Source organism: Vidua macroura, chromosome 4 (assembly GCF_024509145.1).
Source record: "Vidua macroura isolate BioBank_ID:100142 chromosome 4, ASM2450914v1, whole genome shotgun sequence".
NCBI classification, from domain to species: Eukaryota; Metazoa; Chordata; class Aves; order Passeriformes; family Viduidae; genus Vidua; species Vidua macroura.
Genome location: NC_071574.1, coordinates 1,611,015 through 1,635,303, shown reverse-complemented (window position 1 = coordinate 1,635,303; position 24,289 = coordinate 1,611,015). Strand labels below are relative to the sequence as shown.

Below are 24,289 nucleotides of genomic sequence, written 5' to 3'. Positions count from 1 at the left end.
AAGAGAGAGCCCTCAGGCTGATAACCCCTGCACATAGTGCTATGGGGTCACAAGAGAAATCATTTCTGTGCAAAGAGTGGTACAGTGACAGTCCGTGATTCCTCAGGAGAACAGCATGTTGTCCCTTGCTTCAGTGCAAAATAGCATGGAGCAGTTCTGTGTAGAACCCTTTACAAAGAACCATGGAACACATCCCTTCCTCCCCTCCCCAGTCTCAGTGACATGGGGACTGTGGACTGCCAGTGTTCCAGGAGATTAAATAGGGATAAATAGGCCTAAACTCTTGTTAAATTATTTTAGTGTCCCTTGGATGAATGACACGTTCTCTACATGTTATGAACATTCAAACTGCAAATAAATGTATTTAAATGCAACTGTATTCCTCACCCCAAGCCTTTTGTGGCTTGTATTTGTTAAATCATTAGCTTTTGTGAACTGTTAAAGGAAGTACGTTTTTGTTGTATGAAGGAATAGGAGTATATGTGGACAGCACAGCTGTAATTTTGTATTCCCCAGATAACCAACTATACCTGGTAAAGGTGTAACAGTTTCAACTGGGAGTGAAACTGTAAACAGTTAAAATACTTTTTACTTTCTAGAAGAGTATTTCTGCAAAATAAACCCCAAACTTCTGCAGGCAAGCCAGGCTGCATAGCAAAATGTGAGCCCTAAAGGGTTAAAGCATACAGCGCTGTAGTATTTGGAATCGCTGGCAGATGTAAGTGTGTTGTGTTACCATGGCAATTGGGGCTATAGTCTTAAAGAAGTTACAAAGACAGAGTCAGATGTAACGGTAAAAAAGCCGTGATTTTCCTAGGCTGTGCCTTGTTTTGGATGGAAATGCTGGCTCATGCAGCGTGGAGAGTGATCTCATTGGTTCACATCACAATCCTCCCTCTCTCTCAGCGCGCTCTCCCCCTCTCTTCCCTTCAGAATGGTAACACAGCCTTAGCCATCGCCAGGCGCCTGGGATACATCTCTGTGGTCGATACGCTGAAGGTTGTAACAGAGGAGATCACCACCACCACAACTGTGAGTTGCACATGCATTCAGATGTGCCTCTTCTTTACTCAGAGTGTTGTCTTTCTTCCCTCAGGCTCTCTGTGCATCTCTCCTTTTCTGTCTGGGGAGTTTTAGCTCCCCCCCGCTCCCTTCCCCTTTCTGTTGCATTTTTGCTACAGTGCTTTGAGTGTATCTTATAAGCATGTGGAAGTGTGTGCAAGGCAACAGGCTCCCCTGAGCTAGGGAACAAAATCTGTGTGCACACCGATGGAAAATAACAATTCAGAGCAAAACTTGTTTCTAGACCTGGGTCTGAGCTGCAAACCCAAACTTCCCTGAAGTTTGTGCATTGTTTAGATCCTGCCATTTCTCTGTTTGTCTTTTCCCCTCTCCTTTCCCATCTGGCCTTACATCTCCACACTTTTGACACCTCCTGAGGCTCAATCCTTGTAACATCTCTACGTTTGGACTGCACCAGCCATGGCCTGGAGCCAAGCCTAATGATGCTCACTGGATGACTGTGGATCACATCCATCATCTTCTTACTCAAGTCACTTCCACTTCAAACAGATCCTGTTTTTCCAAAATGCATGGGAATCTTTCCTTATGGGCTTAGTGCTCCACACTCCTGGAGTGTGTATTTTGACATCAGGGCTCGTGAACAGTGTGTGCTGAACATCAGCAAGGTGGTACTGCAGCTTTAAGCCAGGAAAAGCTGATCTATTTGGACAACTTGAGAGGAGAAGGCTTTCCCTTCTTGCACTTTTACCTCACATGTACAAATGTCATAGCAGATAGGAAGGGAGAACATTAGAAAAAGTGCATAATTAAAGAAATTAAATTTAATTTAAATGTCGGTTACTGCATTTATCTTGAAACACTGCTGTAAGGTCATGCTTTTTCATTTTATTTGATTTTTTTAAATGCAAGATTAGCAAGCTAGAAACCCCATCAGCTCTAGATGCCATTTAGGAGCTCAGACCTGTAAAAATCTGTAGATTACTAAAAAGATGCCATTCCTTAGTTGTGGAGAGGGTTGTAAGAAGAGAAGTCCAAAATCACTTGTAAAGAAATGGGAAAATAATTCTGATTTTGTTGCATGCTGACAACAAATCCCACTTGTTATGAACCAAGGAAGATGCACTAAAGATAACATGGCGTAAGGTTACAAATAGAATGAGTCATAATTTATTAATGACCTGCAAAGATCAGGCTGAGTCAGGTTTGGAGGAGGAATTCCGGCGTAATTCCAGAAGTCTCTTAATAAAGGCTGTGTGTCTCTGTTGTTATTACTTCATGTTCTCGTTTAATCATACAGCACATCACACATGTACGTGCATAAACACATATGTATCTAATCAGAAGTTTAGGAAAATAAAACCTAGGGCAAATTTTTTGGAGTCACTTTAGTTCTTATATTTTTAAGCTTCAGAGAACACCTTTGTCACATATTCTGTGCTGTGTCCTGGCACAGGTTTTTAATTTATAGTTTGATAAAAGCAGTAACTTTCTTTCTCATTTCCACTGTGTTTCCTTGTGCAGCCTTGGACGTTGTCTCATGTAAGAGTTAGATCTTTGAAATAATAGGAATTGCACTACAAAAAGACACATGTGAGGTATTTACTTTGGATAAATATTTCTTTAAACATTGAGGATTAATGGTATTTTCTACTAGATACCTGATGCCTGGGGTTTAGGACTGAATCTAAGTACTGAAACTTACTTGCAGGGTTGACCTTTACTGCTCACACAGAAGAGAAATCTGAAATCTTGGTCTGTCTGCATACTTTGAAAGTCAGGTGGGAGCCCTCAATAAACTCAGGTTCTCCAGCTACGAATACATCTAACCCTTGTACCTTAGGGGGATGTATGGAATGGTGGTGTTTGTGGGGGGATGTTGATTGAACACAGTTTAGAACAAGTCCTGCAAAGGAGGGCTAAGTAGCAGGTGCTCCCTGCAGTCAGGTTCTCCAGATGGTGAGGTTGGTGTTGCCAGACCTGAGCGCAGCGCTGAGCCTGAGAGAAGGTGCTGTCACCATAGCTACCTCATTCTCTGAGGCTGGGCTGAGCCCTGCACCAAGGATGTTACACAGCCCGATGCGTGATTGATATGCAAGTCACTGCCACTTGAGATGAGGAAAAGATCTCCGGTGCCAAAGCCTTTCTTTGCTCTAACTTGGAACAAATCTTTCTCTTACTTGCATTAGTGCTGTTATTAGTGGAGCCACATGAATATTTAGCAATAGGGAGAATAAAGTGCACTTTTTTTACTGAAAGATTAGAGGGCAATAGGAAATGAGAATAAACTGGATTTTCAGAGGTTTGCTATGCAATTAAGTTTGGGGCCATTTATACAAACAAGCATAGCCTTCCTGTGGACGGATGAATATATGAGGAGCTTTCAGGTTGTTTGCAGTACGCTGCTGTGAATAACTCATTGCTGAAAGCATATATGGGTTTACATACCTGAAGTACATATTGGAATTATTCTATGCCACCCAATGAAAATCTGGCCTTACAATGAAAGGCTCAAATACAGAAGCCTTAAGTAAACTCCCTCATGAAATTCTCACTAAACATAGAGAGTTTGAGAAATACATACTGAGCAATTTTCCATGTGGGCCATTCATGGGACTAAATACAGATTTTAAATTTTGAGACTACTGATGTGCCTATCAATTAAAAAAATTCTAATATCACACTAGAAGTTCCTTTAAAAACATTAATTCCCAACAGAAGTTGTTGGGATTATAATTAATGTAGAATTAATGATTCTTGCTGAGTTCAGTGTTCCAAAAATGGCATTGAAGATTTTTTTGTTTTGTAATGTGCATGGGCACACACACTCTTTTGAATCTCTTTTCCAAGCTTTGTTTCAACTGTTAAATTATGAAGCAGTTTTTTTCTTACTGATGGAAAAGCCAGGAAGTCAATAAGGTATCCTTGCTTCCCTGTAGATAGATAATAAGGTCTGCAAGCCTTAGAGACCAGATTTTTATATGGAGGCCTTTTAAAACATAAGTAACGAGTAGATGGATGTAGTGGTCCATAAACCTCGGTTACCTGGGAGATAGAAAAATGGGCAGTGATCCTCTCTACCTGCACCCTGTGCTTTTACTTAGCTGATTGTTCCACTTACTTGTTAACTTGTTAACTCTGGTGTTGAAGAGACAAAGTCAGTGCCACCTGAAAGATAGCACGTCCCCATCTGTCATCGCTGGCCTTGTCACCCCACTGCTGCCTGACATTTCTATCCCAGGAAAGCCATGGGAATAAGGGGGAGAAGTCAGTCCTGGTGGTGGGGCCATTCAGTGAATATAAACTCATTTGCAACCCTGAACATGTGTTCTGCTGCAACAGAAATAATGAGTTGTTTATACTCATGGGGAAGAGTGAATTTAGCAGCCTAATTAGGATTGCCAGTTGAGGCAAAGGGCATTGTTCTTTGCCTGTACCTCAGGAGGGTAAACTGGAACTGCTGTAAGAGTTAAATAGATTGCAGAAATGTAAAGCAGACTTCGAAAACTAATTTCCAAAGTAATTACACAGTTGGCAACTTAGTTATTTATTAAAGTGCAGTATTTTACAATAAGCAAGAAAGCTGGCTTTGTCAGTTTGTTAGAAACAGAGAAGTACATAACAGGACCAGGAAATAACTAGTAAGTTTTGTGCAACAAAAGTTGCTATTGACTTCACTGCTTGATATCAGCAGGCATTTTCCCAAAAGAATATTGCATAAGGGACTCAGGGTTTGGCTGATTGAATTATTCCTCCCATGAAACGCTTTGGCTCCTTTGCATGTGATGTGAATGTATGCGTGATAGACGGCGTCTGCAGCAGGGAGTGAGCACTGCCTCAGAGGGGGTTTCTCAGGGAGACACGTGGCCTCCTGGCGCTGCTCTCCATGCCAGAGGGGCACCTGTGCTCCCACACTGCTTAAGGGCCGTGTGCCAGCTGCCCTCTGCAGCTCCCCAGCTCGCTGGGAGGAGCCAGGGAAATTGGTACTTTGTGGTGGTGACCAAGGCATTTCTGATCACTGCTCCTTTTGAAGCCCTTGGCAGTTTGTCCCCTGTATCCTAGCATGCTGAAGACTTCCCTGCAGACAACTTTTTCACATTTTTCACTTCCTACAGTTTCTCTTATTAGTTCTTCATCTCCTTCTTCAGTGTGAAGCTGGATGCTAAAAAAATGTCCCCATTCTTGATTCAGCACCCTGGTGATCTTCTGTTTGCTCCTGGAAGTAATTTATAAAGATAAAATTATATTTTAAAAACCCCAACAAACTTCCAGTGTTTTCCTGCTCTTATGTCTAACCAAAATCCTCCCACTACTCCTCAGTCCATACTCGCCTTGATTCACAATATTTCGAGCTTTTAGGTGCACAAGATGTTTCAGAATCTTCAAACAACCTTTTTTTTTTCCTCTGATGTGTATGTGCTCAGGGAGAATATATATAATTTATGAAAAGGATATAATTAATATGCACTGTAGTCACCTTTTCCTGGAGAAGGGGGAGAAATGTTTCAAGTGATCTGTGTAAATCCTTCACATCTTTTTTCAGTTCAGGAATTTCACATCATTCATAACTTCATTTCCAAATGTTTTACAATTTAATAATTTCCATATGCCCCATACAACTTTCTCAAGCTCTTCTGTAGACATTACCTAATTAGTTTTAAAATCATCTTGGAAACATTGAGCTGAATTGTTCTACGTGCACCATTTATGAATAAATTTTATTTCTCTGACCAGCTCATTATCTTATGTTGTTGTACTTTTGTGCCAGAAGTAATGTTGCCTTATGCAGCACTGAGAATAGGAGCTTCTGGAATAAAGATGAAAAAGCAAGTTAGGAGAAGGGGAAACATGTTATGAAATGCCTCAGCATGTCCCACTGCTGTCTGTTGAAAATACCCTGCTGTAAACTTTGCTTCTCTGACTGATGATTCTGTCTTTGCAGACTGTAACAGAGAAGCACAAGCTAAATGTACCCGAGACAATGACTGAGGTTCTGGATGTGTCAGATGAAGAAGGTGAGTGACTTTGGTAAATTCCTCTTCCATACCACCTATGTAACCTGTTACATAGGCTCAAGAAGCTGCTTGAGTAATCTGACATCTTCATTTTGCTGTGCTTGTAATGAAGTTCTTTTTTAAATGATGAAATCATTATGGTATTTTTATACAGATGCCAAAATTTGAAATAAAGCAAAATCCTGGACCCCTATACCTTTTCCAGAAAAAGCTTATCTGAACCAAATTGGCAAATGAGACCATTTCCCAACTCCAGGCTTTACAATTTCACTGTAGAACTGTCCCAAAGTTGGCTTTGACCCTCCCATCAAGAGGTATCTGAGCAGTAAATTTTTTGGATCTGTGCCACTTGTATGAGACAGAAATATCCAGGAGTTTTGCCTCGTTGGAAACATTTGTGTAAGAAGATGCATGAGGTGGAGGGTGAAGCTTTTGGCACAGTGGGGTTCAAGGATACGCATGGTGCGATACAAAGTAAGAATGTGCTGATAAGTTCAGCACTTGGGTTTCAGAGGCCTTTCCACGTACAGATAGGAGATGTGTCCCACCACCTAGCTACATGCCAAGGATATTTCTCCCACCTTCTGGGAGGAGTGATAAAATATCACACTTTTATACAGCTCAGAATTGACCTTTTCTAACAGTTGGCAAGTGACTTCTTAGAAATTTTAGTCACAGCAGGATTAATAAATCTAAACACAGTTGGAAGGATTTTCTATGCTCCTTTTTACACTTGGCAGTGTCAATATTACAATATCCTATGTGTGCCATTTTATGGTGGTGGTTATTATTCCACACAAATGATTTGTACAGCGAGTAGTTTCCAGAAAGTCCTGGGAATTTGGAAACTCAGCTTACAGGGTTGGTATTTTTCTTTTACAAAGAAAACAGATGCACTTGTGGTTCTAAATGGTGCACAAAGTTAATGGCATTCATTAATTATAAGTGCTTGTATTGCTTTTAGAAGTGGGATTTATGCTGATAAATGAGTTACACTCTTGAGAAAATATGATGCTTAGGTTCCAGATGCAACTTTTTGTTTTAAAATGCAAAAGCAAACAAGTGTGATTTAAAAATCAATTATTTTCTGCTGCATCATGACCAGTGAAATTATTTTGCCACTTTGTCTCTGATTAAGAAGAATTCAACTGCTTGTGTAATTATTATGTTGAATCACCATTAAATAGCTTATTGCCTTATGTTCACCTTGTTTAGTTTTCTCCCAGTCATTTGATCTACCACTGAATCATCTTTAAATCCACAAAGCCTAGTATGTCCTCCTGCTTCTACAGGATTAATCCAGGGTGTTCCTTTTTCTCAAACTAATTTGTGTGTTGTACAGCCTTTAAACACTCTGATGAGGAACCCTTCAGTGATGGGGAAGCATATAATGGCACGGGTGCTGTTAGCAGGAGTTCATGGAGTAAGACCTGCAGACTTTCTCTTTTTGTTTAATTCAGACTGTTTGGTTTATTTTTTGTGTAGAAACAACACATGTTTGCATAATTTGGGTACCTAACACTGCTCCTCTCTGTTACTTTTGAAGTGTGGTTGAGTGTGTGTTTCCTGAAAGGTGGGAGGAAGAAGGGAAGCCAGAAAATCTCAGATTTATTACCTATATCTTAAGTGTGTTGGCAGAACTTGAAGGGGCTGTCCTGCATGACTAATGCTCTCCTGTGCTTTGAATTAACGTGTACTGCAAGAACTTCTAACGTGGATGGTGCTTGTCACAGAAACTTAAAATAGCTGGGGACAGGAAGGCTGCAGAACTTGTTTAATAGAGAGGATGAACCAGTTAGGGGTGATGTGGCTTCATAAGAGGCTAGCGGTAAGATTTCTGTGATGCTGTGTTCTTTGAAGTGACACAATATGTTCTGAAATAAATCAATGTGCTGCTGCAAACCTGCCAGCTGTATTCATATAGTTATCAAGCTGAACACAAGAGTACTTGAGCAAAGTATTTCAGGTGCCATTGTGCAGCATGTTCGTCACTGATGATAAGTATTTTGCATTTTGCTTGGAAGATTGTTCTATTGCATAATTGTATGCTATCATGTTGTTAATATAGTATTTGCTAAAGCAAAGTTAACATACAGTCTGAGTAATATAAAATAAAACACAGTTATCTATCAGATAGCTCAGCTTGATGTGGAAGGTCCTTCTCTGGGTAGCCTGTTTTAAAATACTTTGAATGGACTGAGAGTCCCACTAATTCTTCTTTAATTTTCTTGCGACATTTTTTGTGTTTTTCCAGTGAATTGTTATTCAGAATACTTCACTTTTTACGTTACTTGCAAAACCAAATCTTCCTTTTGAACAGAATCACATTATATTTTTTAATTTAAAATGGCCTTTAATCCCTGTTCAAGGGGATTGCACTACAGACGCCCATAGGCAGAGCTGTTAAGCGACGTGGTTTGCGCAACGCGTACCCCTGCCAGCAGAAATGCTCAGTGTGGATAAAGTTGCACAAAAAAACCCTGTACATTTTTATCATTGTATCAGCCTTGGCTGTATTGCTGCACAGTTCAGTTGCTTCAAACCTGTCACCAAAACAAGAAGCATTTTGCACCTGAGAAATCCTTAGAGCAATAAAGGGAAATTACTGCAAAGCATCTTGTGAAATGTATGTTAATGATGTCTACAGAATTAGTGAAGTTAAGCACAAGCAAGTATTTTTTGTTAGGGCTGAGTCTGTGTAAACACAAAGGAAAATATAGAAAGGGCAGGAGCCTGGTTTCTTTCTTATTTCCCCCTATATTAATATGCACCTCTGCATCCATTCCATGCCTCATTTTTGTGCCAGAAGAGCTGCACAAACCAACAGTGGTTGATCTTTGAGACTCCCATGGGAGATAGTGCAGTAGGTGTAGTGCTATAGAGAGAGAATACAACTAGTAAAACAGGATGTTCAAGAGCTCTCATTTGTTTCTTTTTGAGCCTCCTCATCACCAATTAATTTTCAAACGTTGTAGTTTCAGTGTCTGCTTGAGACCAAGTTCTGGCTGCTGCAGACGTTGTCAAGCTCTAACCATGCTAGGCCCACATCCTCCATTCTGGCAGCACAAACGTTTCACCATGTGGTGACCCAGCCCAGAGAACTGGTCTGTCTGAAAATGAATCTGTTTGTCCTGACAAGTTATTTTCCAGCCAGACAACTTTTGCAGGCAGAAAGGAATAGAAAGGCTGAAGTAGAGGGTGAAACACCATTGCCAGGAGCAGCATGGCCTGAGATGGCAACCAGGAAAGTTGACTCACACCAAACTGTAATTAGTGCTGACACTGCAATTGCAGAGAAGGGATAGACAAAGATTGTCTGTCCCTTCCCTGTTTGTCATGTGCAAAGAGTTAGTTCATGGACAAGGTGTCGTGTCTGTGAACTACTGCATTGTAGTGACCTTGGATTCCAGGAAGCAGTTGACAGCTGATCCTACATCTGGCTGCATCAGATTTCTGATAAGAAAGAAAATCTCCCACAGTGCTTAAATACAACAATGAATTTCCTTTGTGCCCCCACACATGGCCTTGGAGTAGAGAATGCTGCTGCATATGTGTGTGAAAGGAGCAGCTAAGTCTGGGCACAATCCACTACTGTTGTACATGCACATAATTCTGCTGAAGAAGCACCTGAATTAGTGGGAAAATTTAATTTCCTTAATTAAACCTAGAAGTTAAAGTTACAGCCAGGAATTGTTCTTAATAGACTTACATTGCTGTTGCTGCACATTAAAACACAGTAAATTTAGAATAGCACTGCTGAGTTAATTCACTGTCTAAATAAAGCACTTTGTATCCAGTAGTATAAAATGTTGCCACAGGATGCTGTTTTACAGAAGTAAAGCCTTGGTGGCTTAGGGATGTAGGGGTAGTTTGTTATTTTATTGTTTCTTACCTAGATCCAGCATAGCAACTTCCTAAATACCACAGTAACCACCCGTCGAGTACTGGAATTCTTTTTGCAATGGGTTTATATGCAAGAAAACAAAACCAAGATGTCCCCCCCCTCCACAGAGCTCCTTGAGAGTAGAAGTGCACTTCTTCTTTTGAGATTTGCTTCACCTTCTGCCATTCTGTGAGCGCTGCCCTGAGCTCCCAAAGCTGACATGATGATAAATTTTAAGTCACGTATCAATATCTGAAACCACATTTGAAACCCCACTTTCCTGGCTGGCTAGAAAGAAACAAAGTTAAAGCATTAGCCAAGCTGTAATCCAGGGAAGCTTCTAGGGTGGGCTGCTAAATAGGGGATTGACTTAAGGAATTGAAAGTGGCAGAGAAACTCTGCAGTTATGGAATATGGAATTTTTATGTTCCATAAAAATTGTTATTGCTGTAGCTGTCCTTTCTACATCTGCAGCACTTCTGTGATGAGCTTTAGACTTATCTGCATGCTGCAGAGAAAACAATTTTGGCAAACACATGTAACTGTATCTGGCTTTAAAAACATCTATTAAAAGTAGTTTCTGGCAGTTTGGCACAGCACTCTTTCCTTTATTATTTTATTTAAAAATTTTCTCTATACGTTCTCTATATTTTTTGAGAAAAATTCCAGAGCAATTCTCATGCAGCAGTTGTATTTTGCAATTTTGCAAATTCATTGATGGCCATTGCAAACCATGTAGCATGCAAACCATCAGTGTCAAGGGTTATATTTGTCACAAAGTGGTTAGTAAGTGGTGGAAATGTTCCTGGCACTAATTTGATGGGGAATGAGATGGCAGACGGATTGTTTATGGCATGATGAAAAAGGGCAGTTCCTGTACTGCCCCAAAGCAACCGTCTGGTGAGATCTGCTGAGCCCTTGGTCAGCTGGATTTTGGTCAGTCATTTAGAGTTGAATACCTGTATTTTCTCTCCATATGCTAGGAGGCACTGTGTGTTTGGGGCATTCATCTCAGGAAGGGAAGATGGGAGGGCACAGGCGCTGGGGGAGTTCCCTCAGTCCTCGCCTGCTATTCTGAGATATCTGTGCATGGTCTGGTTACTGTTTGCAGATGTCCCATCACATCAAACACTGCGACATAGCCCTGCTATGGACATCTCTCAGATGAGAGGCCAAAGCTGAAATCAGAGTAGACTTTGGAATTGGTTTTTTTTGTTAGTTTTTTTTTTTAAAGGTTGTGGGTGTGATGAAAGTGGTAAAGATTTTGCCTTTGTTTCTATTATAAATGGAATGTCTGGCATGATTATCATTATCTAGTTTATTTGAAATACAACTTGAATTTCTTTTTACTGTTTGATTAACAGCATTGCCTTAATATCTTCCAAGTTTTCACTAAGCCCTGTGCTTTTTAATGTGACATTCCCAGGAAACAGGAGGCATCATCTGTCAGAAGACAGGAAACATGAAGTGATTAAATGCATTTTATTGTTTTCTGTGAAACTGTGCCCAGTTTCTCCCTCTTAATGTGGGCAGATGGAATTTTCAAGAGTTTTTGTTGCTATACTGAAAAGATTCAAGACTCATTTTTACATATAATATTTGTGTATGCATAAAAATCTTAACTCCCCTAAAGTTTACTTAGTTTTAGATGACAAATAATAATAATAAATTATTTATTTCTTAGCTGAAATGTCATCTAGAAAAAGTAGCTTGATTTGCTTTGTGAAAACAAGTATCAAGATGAGCTTAAAGCTCTTGGTGGCATGGAGTCATGTTGTGTGGCTCTGTGGGTCACGCCAAGCCTCTGGCAGGCTCACACTGCAGTGATTTACCAGCGGGAAAATGACTGAAATACTCAGGCAGAAACTGGGGAGAGGAAGCGTCTTGCAAATGGGAATGAAAAGAAACATCTACATGTTGCTTGGCAATGGAATCTGTTTTGTTAGTTTGCTGGGGAAAAGCAAACTGTGACTTCATATAGACAGAATTTCCTGGGGAAAAGAATACTGGACCTAAAAAAAAAAAAGGATTAAATTTCATTATTCAGAGAATATGGATAAAGGTTACTGTGTCAGATAACAAATGATCATTTAGGCTGGGATTCATTACAAATTATGGTCATTCCCACCTATGCAAGTGAGCTTATTTCCAGTTTCTGGATGCTGCCATGTTCTAGAAACATGTATTTTGTTGCTGATCACAGAAAGATCTTGGAATATGGGTGACAGAGCCTTTTATGATGTGGAGTTTGGATAGTAGAGAGTCTAAATTAACCTTTGCAACTATAAGACAGAAGGCACAGGAAACATGTTTTCATCTGAAAAGACGTAGATTACAATCAAGTAAGCGGTGATATTTAACCATAAACTGTCAGGCTGGGATGCAGCATAGCTGTTTTCAGAAAGCTGAAATGGATTAAAGAACAGAAAGACCACACTTGAGAGCGTAGCAAAGAAATGTGCTCCTTGCCAGTGTGTGCAAGAGAAAAAACTGTATGACATCTAATTGATTAATCACCTTGATTTTTAATTTTATTTTTCAAAATATCTTGCTTGATGTGCCAGTTTGATTAAATACATTAATTGCTGTGGTTTGCGGTGTTTCCTGAGTGGAAAATGCCTTTCTGTTCGTTGTGCCATCCAGCTGTTAGATCCTGAGGTGCCAATGGAATCAAACTCATGTGTGCACTTGCCCCCTGTGATTGATTTGCAGGTGATGACACAATGACAGGAGATGGAGGGGAGTACCTTAGGCCAGAAGACCTCCGGGAGCTGGGAGATGACTCTTTGCCAAGCAGCCAGTTCTTAGATGGAATGAACTACCTGAGGTACAGCTTGGAAGGAGGACGCTCAGACAGGTATTTGCCTGGATACGTAACTTTACTCATGACACTGGTGTACTCGTACTGTAAGTGTGTGAAATCCCTTTGCGGGGTCTCTGCTTGGGGTGCACTGGTCAGCATTTGTTTGCTCGGTGTGTCAGCATGGCAGTCACCACTTTGCAGGAGGAAGGTGCAGTCACCCTCATCTCCTACTGCCACGAGTCAGGGGATGGGTGGACAGGGGCTTTGAGCATCAGGTGAGCTGACCTTTTCGCGTGTTTGCTGGCTCAAGATATCAGGAGAAGAGCAATAGACTTGGTCATTCTGCACGGGACTGGCAGTGAGTGTATTGTCTGCAAGCGCCTCCACTCTTTCTGGTTCCTCATGGCTGAATTAGCAGGAAAGAGAATACTTGTCCTTCTACTGACACAACTGTAATATTCATAATAAAACAGAAGCATTAGTTTGTTCAGTCCAGACAACATACTGATTTGCTTATATCTAAAAAGCTCACCTTAGATCTCTTTGTGGAATAATAAGGTATGCAGCTTTGATTTAATTTTTCTTTTTTAGTGTCATTATATTCTACCAAAAATATGGAGTTCCCTTCTCAAAAGGAAAGACTTCATTAGTGAGCGTAAGTGTAGGCTCAAGCTAGCAGATTAACCCCCACAGTTCTAGTTCAGAATAGCCACCCGGGCACTCCTGGGTGTAATCAGCACTGTCTCCAGACTCACTGCCTTTAGAACTGGGCTACACTAAAGGAAATAAAAGAAAAAAATGTTGAAATCTTGGCAAGAGAATTTTGAAGCTACTTCATTTTCCAGTCTTGGTCGTTATCCTGGCAGCATTTCTGAAGCTCAGTGGAATCAGTAGGATCCGTTCTGTTTACTTGAGTAGGCTGGGAATTGCTTCTGGAACAAAAGATGTCAGGAAACAGTTTGGTTTGCCTCACAGCATGTGTAAATCCCATCATTCAGGTCCTGCAAGCCTGGAGTCTCTTGGTTTTTAGACAGTGTGTCCAGTGAAAACAAAGTGACTGTGTGGCTTTTTAACTCTCAGAGGAAGTTGATGAACTACCTCAGAATGCCTAAAATCAAAACCTTTTATTCTTTCAATGGTAGCAAAGTTTGGGAGTTTTTTAGGTTTTAAGATGTTGTATAGAAATGATTGTGCAGGCAAGTGTTAAGCCAGTTTAAATTACGCTCCCATTTAGAATAGTTTAGCTTTTAAATCTTGTCAGTGGATTTCAGTAGATTCTCACTGATATGTCACTGATATGGTTTCATTTATATTGTATGAAAATTATTTCAAATCCTGTATCAAGCAAAATTATACTGAAATGCAGCAAAATTCTAAAGGGAGAAATAATGAAAGAAACTAACTCCATGGTCTCATTTTCTGTCACCTTCAGGTTATTGATTTTGAGAATTTTCACAGAGACTGCTTCAGTTGTTTTGCATTTCCTTTTAATGTGATTTTCATTGCATTATAATGACTTTGATTTTTCAGGAAATTCAGTAAAGCAAGCTAGTATAAGCAGTCTAGACTCATATAATCTTACACATTAAACAATTTGATTTAAAAACATGTATTTTTCATTTGTAACCATCTTCCCTATTTATTTTATTTCTCTCTCCCCTTCATTTTTCTTTTCCATATGCTTTCATTAGCATCATGCCCAGGTAGGTATTACATAGCATGAACACCTGTTGTCTCTATCTCTTCCTATGGCACCTGTCTCTGTTCATCCACTTTGGAGGCCTGCTGGATGTAGAAAGTTGAGTTGGAGAAGCAAAGGAATGATGCTGCTGTTGAGAAACAATTCTGAGGTCCATTTTTAGTGTTCAGTGACCACAGGGTTTTTCTCTCATATGAAAGAACATATGTAAATATACACTTACATGTGAAAAAGAGATCTGCTCAGCCGGTCTAGAGGTCGTTGGGTCTCTGTCTAGGCTGGGAAGTGAGTGTGCACTGCAAGTCCCTCAGTCAAGCAGAGTAGGAACCTGGCATGGGGATGCTGGTCCTACTTTGTTGATACCACCGGGGCCCTATCTGGGGCTTAGAGGTGGGTGATATGTGCCTGTGCACACAGGCAGGACACACATTCTTAGGCTCAGGAGCATTGCAGCATTCCTGGTTCCACAGTTCTGTCTCTGGGGCCGAGTGCTGTTGGTTCCACAACCCTTCAGACTTGAGATGTATCAGCAGCATTTAAGAAGAATCTGCATTTAGGTGTTGGGCTTGTGTCTGATTTAGGTAGGCTTTTTTATGTTTCATAGAATTCTTGGGTACTTATGGCAATAATAAACAGTAAATCCCGTGCTCAGACCGTAAGGGGACTGTCATTTCACTCAGTACCTTTGTTCCTAAGTCTGAGCAGCACAAACCTTTTAACTCCTGGTTTGCTCTTCATTGAGCTGGTCCAATGCACAGATGGGGCAGTGCCATCTGAGCTCTACTTTTGAAATTGAGTGTAGCAGAGAATTTATATATAATATATAATTATATATTATACCAGAATATGCAATTATATTATAGCTACCTACAGACCTCAGTCATGAATGTGCCTATCCTGTCTGCAGATAAAGCCCAGCTCCCTTTTGTATTTATTAGAGCTTATGTACAGGTACTATGCAGTGAATAGCACTGGGGGCTACTCATAGTGGTGGTAGTAGCAGTGAGGATCATAGGGATAAGCAGCCAAATGCAGTTCAGGCTTCCCTTCATTCGGTATCTATCCAGGACGTGGTGTTAGCTGAATAGCAGAACCTACAGCTTGGATGGTGACTCTCTCACGAGCATTGCATGGCTCAGCAGAGTGGTTCTGGAAGCGTCAAATATGGAAATGAACACAGGATAATGATGGCAAATGGGGTCTGCTACTGAGGCTGGTTCCTCAACCAAAGAAAAAATGTTCCATTTTGGTTTGCTTTTTCTCAAGGCTTTCTGAAGGCTATCTTTGCTTTCAGTTTTGTACAATCTACCTGGGATGCTGAACAGGCCACTAGTATAAGTTAATGATCAACAGCACTGATTATTCTTCAATGTCATATATTTCTAATAAAAATAAGATAACCATTTGCTTCTATAAATGAATCAAAAATTACTGAGTGCATGTCACTATCGTTAAAAAAGGCTGTGGTCTGAATCAGATGATATGCACTTAAAGCATTTGAAACTCGTGTCTCTAATGAACCTGTGACTTTTATTGCGAACTGCTGAAAATGAATTAGCCCTTAAAACTCTGTGCATCTGGATAAATGGCCTATTGTTCTGATCCAGCATGTTAGTCATTATGAGCACCACTCATGGATGTGTAAGCCAGGAACACAAAACTGCTTCCTTCAGTTAGAGGTGCGATATTCCTCAAGGTCTACATCAACATCACAGAGTACACGCACAACATCTGAAGGTGGATGATCTGGTTTTAAAAATCACTGTTGTCATACTGCAGCTAGTGAACATAAAAAGGACAAAACTCATGCTATTTGGTAGCAGAAACCCCATTTACCTCAGTATGTCCTTCTGTGGTGTTGTATTTGTCTATTTTTTTTTTTTTTTTTTCTTTTTGCTGGTGGATACTGCGGCTACGTTCTGAGCCAGTGCTTGGAAGCAGCTTATTTACTGCCTCGCACCTCTCATTGCTACAGCAACCAGTGCTCTGTAGAGCTGTGTGTACTTACAGCGACATCATTGCTGACACTGGGGCTGTCTCCCTGCAGATGCTGCTGGGATTCAGAGGAAGGCTCTGTTTTACACAGGAGCTTGTGGCTGGCCACACTTTGCCTTGCTGTGTGTACCTTCCAGGGGACAATGCCAGGCTTACTGCTTTACAGTTTAAGGGGAGAGAGCAGGTCCCAGCAAAGCTTCAGAAAGAGTCATTCCAGCTTTTCTTCAGGATGGTAGCATCCTGGTTTTCCATAGTTGTTTGCTTGTGTGATGCAGCAGAGTTCTCCAAAGAGCCTTAACAGAAATGAATGCTTTTTTGTTACGAGGAAACCATCATGCCACAAAGCTAAATCTAAAGTATTTGTGAGTATAAAATAAACTGTCATCTAGATTAATCTCTAGGTTCTGCATTTGGAATCAAATAGGTCAGTGCCAAGGCTTTGTGGCCCGCGGTCAGACAGGTGGCACGACAGAGGTGTGTAAAGCTGTGTTTCCCCTGACTGTGCTCTGCTGCCCCTGGAAGCTGCATGGTGTTGCTAATAGCACGCTTTTCTCATTCTCCCACTCGATCTGTCATGACACCTTTGCAACATCCTGTGTGCTGCTGATGCATTGCTCTGGCATCCTACCAACCTCCCAGCCTGCGGTCCTTCAGTTCCGACAGGTCCCACACGCTGAGCCACGCCTCCTACCTGCGCGACAGCGCCATGATCGACGACACCATGGTCATCCCCAGCCAGCAGGTGAGCAAACCTCTCAGAGCCCCTTCTTGGCTGCAGAGATCAGGAGACAGGGAAAGGCTGCACTGCAGATTGTTCTGGTGAGACGGTGTGGTGTACGCTGCTTGGTTCGTTTGAGTACAAATCTCTCTCTTTTCCAGGCGTATTTAATGGCATACTGTGCTGTGCAGTATTGAAGTCTATTCCAAAATAAACAGATAAGCTGTGTGAATGTAGCACAGGGATTGTGTTCTTAATGTTCTCCATTTTAACTGATATTTGCTAATAGACATCATGCTACACATTCAGGGGATGTAATGAACTCATAGCCATTGTCCTAAGATACTGTCTTGAAACATGCTTGTAGTTAAAAAAAAGAGATTTAGGAAATGCCTTCTTAGTGAAATCACTGCATTCTTTCACTGAGACCACTAACATAGGATTACTTCAGGGAAATACTAAGAGCTACAATAAGGGTTTCTAGTATCTTAATGCTATTAGTACTCCTTTGTTTTAAAAGAAAATGTTTAAATGCTTTAGGCACTACTATACAAAATACATTTTTTTTTTGTTCATTAATGGATTTCATTGTAGTAAAATGGGGTTATTTTGCTTCCCAAGGTAACAACTCTGGCCAAAGAAGCTGAAAGGAATTCATATCGCTTAAGCTTGGGCCCTGAAATCTTGGACAATGTGGCTCTTTCTTCCAGCCCTATTCATTCAGGGTGAGTGCATCAATTAGCATTACACTACAAAATGAGAAACAGTACCTGCAGTGACACGAGCTTCAACTAATGCTTAACTAGGAGCTGTATTTTAATTCATTGCCTCCTGGAGCTGCCAATAAATTGTTATGATCTTTTAAGCTCTGACAGCCACGCAAGCCTGAGTACGAAGACTATTCACTGAAATCACTGCAAGTCAGTGGGCCCTCAGTCAAGTTCAAGGGGAATGAATGTGATAAATGACACATACACACAGGCATTTGTGTGCATTTTATGGAGAAATAAGTACAATGCCTTTCAGAGTTAATAATAATTGACATCAAGTGCTTAATCACTCCAGATGGTCAGCACTTACCGTGCTGGTGGAGTAGTTGAGGTGAGAGCACCAGCTCCAGTGTTTGCCTTCTAAATTACATGAATAGACAAGCAACCTGAACGTCACATGCTTTGCACACATTTGACCACTGCCTTCATGTACAACTGACTCTTTGTAAGCATTTGCATTTAGGCAAACTCACTGTTATGGCATAAGGCAGGTCAAAATGCAGGTCCAGCCAAGATCATATTTACAAACCTTATCCTGGCTGGCCTTAAAACCTGTGACTGCATTTTAAGTAATGCCAGTCGTCACACTGAATTCTGTATTTGTGTCCTGCCATCAGATTGGATGGGGAACGTGCCGATGAATTCAGAAGAAACTGGAGTAATTAAAAAGCATTGAATCTCTGTGGGCTGTGTACACAGCATGACTGGACAGCACAAAGGGAAAGATTACTTTTGTCAATCTCGAATGAGTTTGCTACTATCTTACAGTCTATATTTTTAAAAACTAGCACTGGAATCCCATTTGGAATGACAGCCAGTCCTGATCTAGAGGAGAGACAATACTGCCAGATTGATTCACATGACATAGATGAGAATATTGTTTGTTAGCTGGTTGTAGGATAGTTGATTGTGACCAGCACTGTTTGGATTTGCTTCTCATGAGCTCCAAAACTAACAAATGAAATGAAAATACTTAATATGTAAAGTGTGTGTCTGTTTATATATATGCTGGTATGAAAGCTTTAAAATTGCTTTGGTGCTTTATTCTAACCCTAGAGAGTTTACAGGTTTTTCCAAAGGATGTATTAATTTGCCCTTTCTGAAAGGTAGGTCTTTCTTGTGATTGCAGAGGATTAACTAAATACTGTCTAGAAGAGTGGCATGTATTTCTTGGATGTGCAATTATTTTATTGTCTTCTTTTAAAAAAATGAGTGATATTCCCATCTTTTGAGATAGCCAGGATGTTAGTGGTAGGATAAAATACGTGATTTTAACAGGAGCAACACTCTCTGCAGCCTTATATGTAATACTGAATTTTAACACAACACGAATTAATTATGTTCATCTTCTTATATATACACACTAACCTGATACTAAGTATTGTAATAAAGAAACCTTTAATAACAATTCCTCAGCCTTTGAAAAAGACTGTACACCACTTCATTTTTATCTTGTTTAGATTGGTCTGAGTCATAGACTGTTGGGATGCATCTGCTTTCGTAGAAAAGTACATTGACTATTAGAGTTTTGCTTCTAAGACCTTATTTTGAAAGAGAAACAGTTGTAGAAGTTCATGATTGTTGCACTCACTCTGCTGGAACAACAAATGTATTTGTGATTCATAGCCCTGTTTTCAGCCACACTCCCCTCCACATGCAGACACACACTGTTGGTGGGTTCTTACAAAGCAGCAGCAGGGCTGACATTTAGGGCATACAGTGAAGTAGTAGTTACCTATCACAAAAGGAAACTCAAAGAATTTTGAAAAAAAATCCTAGATAAATACTGTCAGTGGTCCTATGCCAGGCTGTGGCCTTGGTTCTGCTCAAGACACTGAAAATGTGTTGGATCCAGATAGCATTTTTGAGAAATAACACATCAGCAAAGTATTGGATGGTAATTTTTTTGTCACAGATGTAGTAAATTTGTATTCTGTACAATCTGAGGAGAGAAAAGACACTTTGCTTCCTGTACCACTCCAGCGGTGAATCCCAAATTGCTGTAGGGTTCTTAGTGATCTCCCATTGTAGGGAAGTGTTCCTGTGGATCACAGTGTAACACCCCTGGGCAAAGGGATAAATTCACAGAGAGCTCATAGAGTGCTCTCAATGTGGCACTGCACGGGCACGTATTTCAGCCTTTGCATAACTAACCGAATCTTCTTCCATGTCTGAAATTTCAGAAGAGAAAAGGTTTTAACCATCCATTTCCATTTTAAATATAACTGTTCCTTCAATATGTTGGTAATTTCATCAGGAAGGAAGAAAAAATTAGTTCTTTGGTCTGAGTCTTTGGCAACCATTTTGAAACCCTAAAAATATTTCTCTCCTAAGAGATAGTGTTCTTGTGGGGCTCAAATTCTCAACATAAAGGTCTCCTGGTGAGATTTTCCAGATTGTTTCCTACTTAGGCTGAAGAAAAAAGGATGAATTCCTGCACTTACACTCCCTTTAAAGCAAATCAGATTTTCTTCTTCTCATAAAACTACTTGATCTTGCATGTTGAGCAAATTTAAGGATCTCTGAGTATGCCAAAAAGTTTGGGTGCTGAACATCCAGTAAGATAGAGTTGTATGACTTTAATGCTGATGTTAGGGGATATAATTTATAATTTCCTGCTGTAATGTAAGAGACAGAACTAGTGCTTACATAAATGCAAATATGTTTCACAGTTTGAGTCTCATACCACACCTATTGTGGAAGATTATGTGTATTGTTATTAAGCTCCAAGAGGGAAAAAAAAAAAATTCACTGAACTGAAAGATTTGCGGCTTTGACTGCTTGGCAGTACCATATTTTTATCTCCCATAAGAATATGCATGAATGGTGAAGATAAGGATGACAGTAAGATTTTAAAAAGTATTAATGGTGTGCAAAACGATGTTGTTCTCTTAGCTGTGTTCTGGTGACACAGTGAAATTAGTTGTATAGATTATATTTCTAAGAATTTTCCTGACAGCTGTGTAAAGTCACAGTAGATCAGGGAGCAAATGGGACGTGTTGTCAGGATCACGGCACTGTGAGGAAGGAGCTTTGGGTGCATGCTTTGATATTAACTTGGTATTGTGTTCTAGAGCAAATATGCAGCAGCTCTGCAGGTTTTCCAACTCTGACTCACAGTAAAGCTCCTGTTTGATAAATGATCCTGATTTCTTTTATATCATTTGCTGAAGAAATCCCTGTTTGACTAACAGATGGTCAGAGTGTATCGTTACTTATATCTTGAAATAAATTACACAGTTGGGATATTATTAGTGAGTTTACCTTGCTGGAAGTCATTGTTTCCATCAATGGAAAGATGAGGGATTGGGCAGCTCGTACTGTGACAAATAATGTGAATTATCATTCTTAGCTGCATGTCTGCAAAAAAGGAGGCTGGATCCTTGCTAACAAGGTAAACAAAATATATTTCAAGTGTTGTATTTTGAATCCATAATATATTTTTCCCAATGTGAGATTGATTTCCTGGAAATCGTTATGGAAACAGGACCTGGCAGCCACCAGCTGATAGTCATTTCTTAAATCTGAAAGTCTAAATGATTTCAAATTATTCTGCAGCTTTATGGCCTTTGTTCAGAAAGTTACAATGAGGAAAAAGAGTGAGTGTGTTTCATTAATAGCAAAGCATGTTAATGGAAGAAAATGGCAATGGAGATCCATAAAATAAAAAGGGAAGCTGGAAAACTAATTGTCCATGTGACACTAAGTGATTGCTGAGAGCCTAAACAGGTCAAAATGAGAGTTTGAAATTTGTCATTTTGTAGAGCAAAAGGAGGACAAGAAACATGTTGAAATGGAAGGAAGTGGAGGACAATGTATTGATAGAGTATTTTATGAAAAGAAAAACATGATTATTGTGCTATCAGGAACGCTGGCTGGAATTACCTTAGGTACCTTAGCCTTTGGTATCCCATAGTCCACATTTGAGATGTGGATACCTAAACCAAGCATTTCCCCTTATCTGCTTCTGAGAGTTTTACTTGGAATCCAGCTGTGCACTTTAGGTGTCTGGCTTCCAGTGTGAGAATGTCCATAGAGAAACCAGATCCCTCCAGTTTCACTGCTGTACTGGTAGTGGCCACTTGGAACTGTGGCTGTTGACGTAGGCTTGTTTTCCATACTCACTTCAACCTTCCCACATGTGAGGAATGTGCATATATATGTATATGTTCATGTGTTTGCTTTAGAAATCTGTTTCATTTTCCCAGTATTTCATTTAACTCATTCTTTTTTTTTCCCTTTCTGTTCCTTTTTGATGTTAAACCATCTATTCTATTGCAGATGCTCTTCTCCATGTCTTGATCTTGACAACAGCAGGTGAACTTCTGCATAATTTCTTTCTTTAATACATTGCACTTCTCACCCCCCCCTATTTATCCTCCCCTCTTACCTCACTTCAGGATGCTTTAGTGTTTTGATAGTGCCCATTAGCTAAGAGAAAAAAATAAATCTAACCAGCAGTAATAGTTACATATGGCACAACTTCTCTTATACACTAAGTGTCCTCTTTCTCCCATCTGCTTTAGCATCTATAACAAAACAATTCTGGAGTTGTTAATAAGCCCACTGCAAAAAGTCTTAACAAAGCTCCTTGTACCATCCTAGCTTGTTTTAATCACTGATGTATTTAACTATACATTTTCTTTGTTGCTGGCATGGTTTAGTATTAATATTTAAAGAAGCAGTGCCTCCACAGCTAATTCAACACAAACTGCTGTAATTATTATATCAGTAAGTGGGTCTTTTATCTCACTTGTCTGTATAAAGAATATTGCAGAGCCACTCTCGAAGCTACATTTTCCAAATTGTGTCACCATACTTGAACTAGCAGAATAACAGCCCAGCCTTAGAATATCTTATTTTTCATGCCACACCTACTTTTGTGTGATGGTCAATCAGTGCTTGAAGCACTGGCACATTACGTTCTGTACAGAACACCTGAAGCTGAACCATCCCAAAGGAGATTATCTTCCCTTGGCAAAATAAGGGTTCATTGGCACAGTACCTGTTCACCTCCTTCAGCCTAACTCTAGAAAGGTGAAAATTAAATATTAAGCTCTGCAAAATTACAGAGTGGCTAATTAAACACCCAAACTACAGACTCATCTTTGTAGGCCATGTCACTTAATTTCTCAGCAGCTGACTAATGCAGTGAAGCGAATGTTGTCAGAAGTGAATATTGTAGCAGTTTCCTGTGTTAGGATCATGTTTTTTGTCCTCCTGGAATGTGAATTTTGCCTTGTTTCTGGATGGCATAGTTACGGCCTGCTGGAAAGCACTCTAAGGTAGTTGAATGACTTTGCTGTTGACTTCAGTGGGAGCTGGATCAAGGCCTTTTTTCTGAGTTTCAGCCTCTCTCCAGTTTCCTTCTCCCGCTGAACACTTTCCGATGGCTGAAGCACCCTGATTGTTTGTTTCTGCTTCTTCACACTGCGACTAACACTGAATGCTGCTATCTCCTTGTTTCCCAGTTTCTTTTATAAATTGACATAATGTGTGCTGAGAAGTTTTTGACTGTGTCTACACCGGGTGTGCTCTGGTTGGAGCTTTGTTCCCTGCTATCTGCCTCGCGCATGTGTGCCTGCCCAGCTGCTTGGGAAGAGCAACCGTACCCGAGCCCAACGTATGGAAGTGGTGGTGGAGACTTTGTTTAGTATGGTTCTGTGTGTTCCAAGAACTGTTGCCTGTCCTAGAAAGCCCCCTCACCTGCTGGGTTTGCATGGCTCTTCTGATGACTCTCCAGAATGAGTGCCCCCACGCTTGCGGTCATGGCCGCCTGAAACTGCCTCTGCGAAGCTCTTGACGCAACAGGGACTCCTCACAAAGCACACAAGTGGCTTCCTTCACTCCCTCCAGCACTGACACATCCAGTTTCCAGTGTCTTTGTTCATCCTGCTGTTAACTTTCACATGAGGATAGATACAGAATAAACTCAAGCTAATTCTATATTATTAAAATCAGCAAAGGGAATAACTCAGACTCAGATCTAAAATTCAGATATTTCATGAAAATTCACCCCAACTTTTTGCCCCTAAATGCATACGTTTAGTCTGTGTTTTGATCAAGTAGAAACCCCGAGACCTGCTTGCTCTGCTTTCTGTAGGAGGTGTGGAAACAGCCTGAAGGATTAAGGGGCCTCTTGTTTGTGCACTTGACCACAAGGCCACTACAGCCAGTGTTACTCAGTATATCTTTCATATGGCAAGCATGTAGTTCTTAATTGCTCTAAAATTGAAGAGGATGAAATGGCCTCTCTAATTTATGACTAAGATAGCTAAATTGAGAAAGAATGGATGATGATTGAGCTGACTGCTGTGTGTTTAACCAAAGCATGTATAGGCTCCCCTGCAGTCTATAACTGATTCCTATAAGAGAATTGCTTTTGT

General features: G+C 40.4%; 1 protein-coding gene across 29 annotated transcripts in view; it reads left to right on the top strand.

The window, feature by feature from the left end:
- ANK2 (ankyrin 2) overlaps window positions 1-24,289 on the top strand; it is a 260,831-nt gene that overhangs the window by 190,003 nt on the left and 46,539 nt on the right. For 15 of the 29 annotated variants that reach the window (XM_053975110.1, XM_053975085.1, XM_053975087.1 and 12 more), the window contains 6 exons: window positions 934-1,032; window positions 5,963-6,035; window positions 12,631-12,775; window positions 17,055-17,157; window positions 17,755-17,858; window positions 21,256-21,297. In XM_053975110.1, coding sequence (XP_053831085.1) covers window positions 934-1,032; window positions 5,963-6,035; window positions 12,631-12,775; window positions 17,055-17,157; window positions 17,755-17,858; window positions 21,256-21,297 — 566 coding nt within the window. The remainder of the gene's footprint in view (window positions 1-933; window positions 1,033-5,962; window positions 6,036-12,630; window positions 12,776-17,054; window positions 17,158-17,754; window positions 17,859-21,255; window positions 21,298-24,289) is intronic. The other 14 variants (XM_053975108.1, XM_053975106.1, XM_053975102.1 and 11 more) reach the window with 1 other exon arrangement.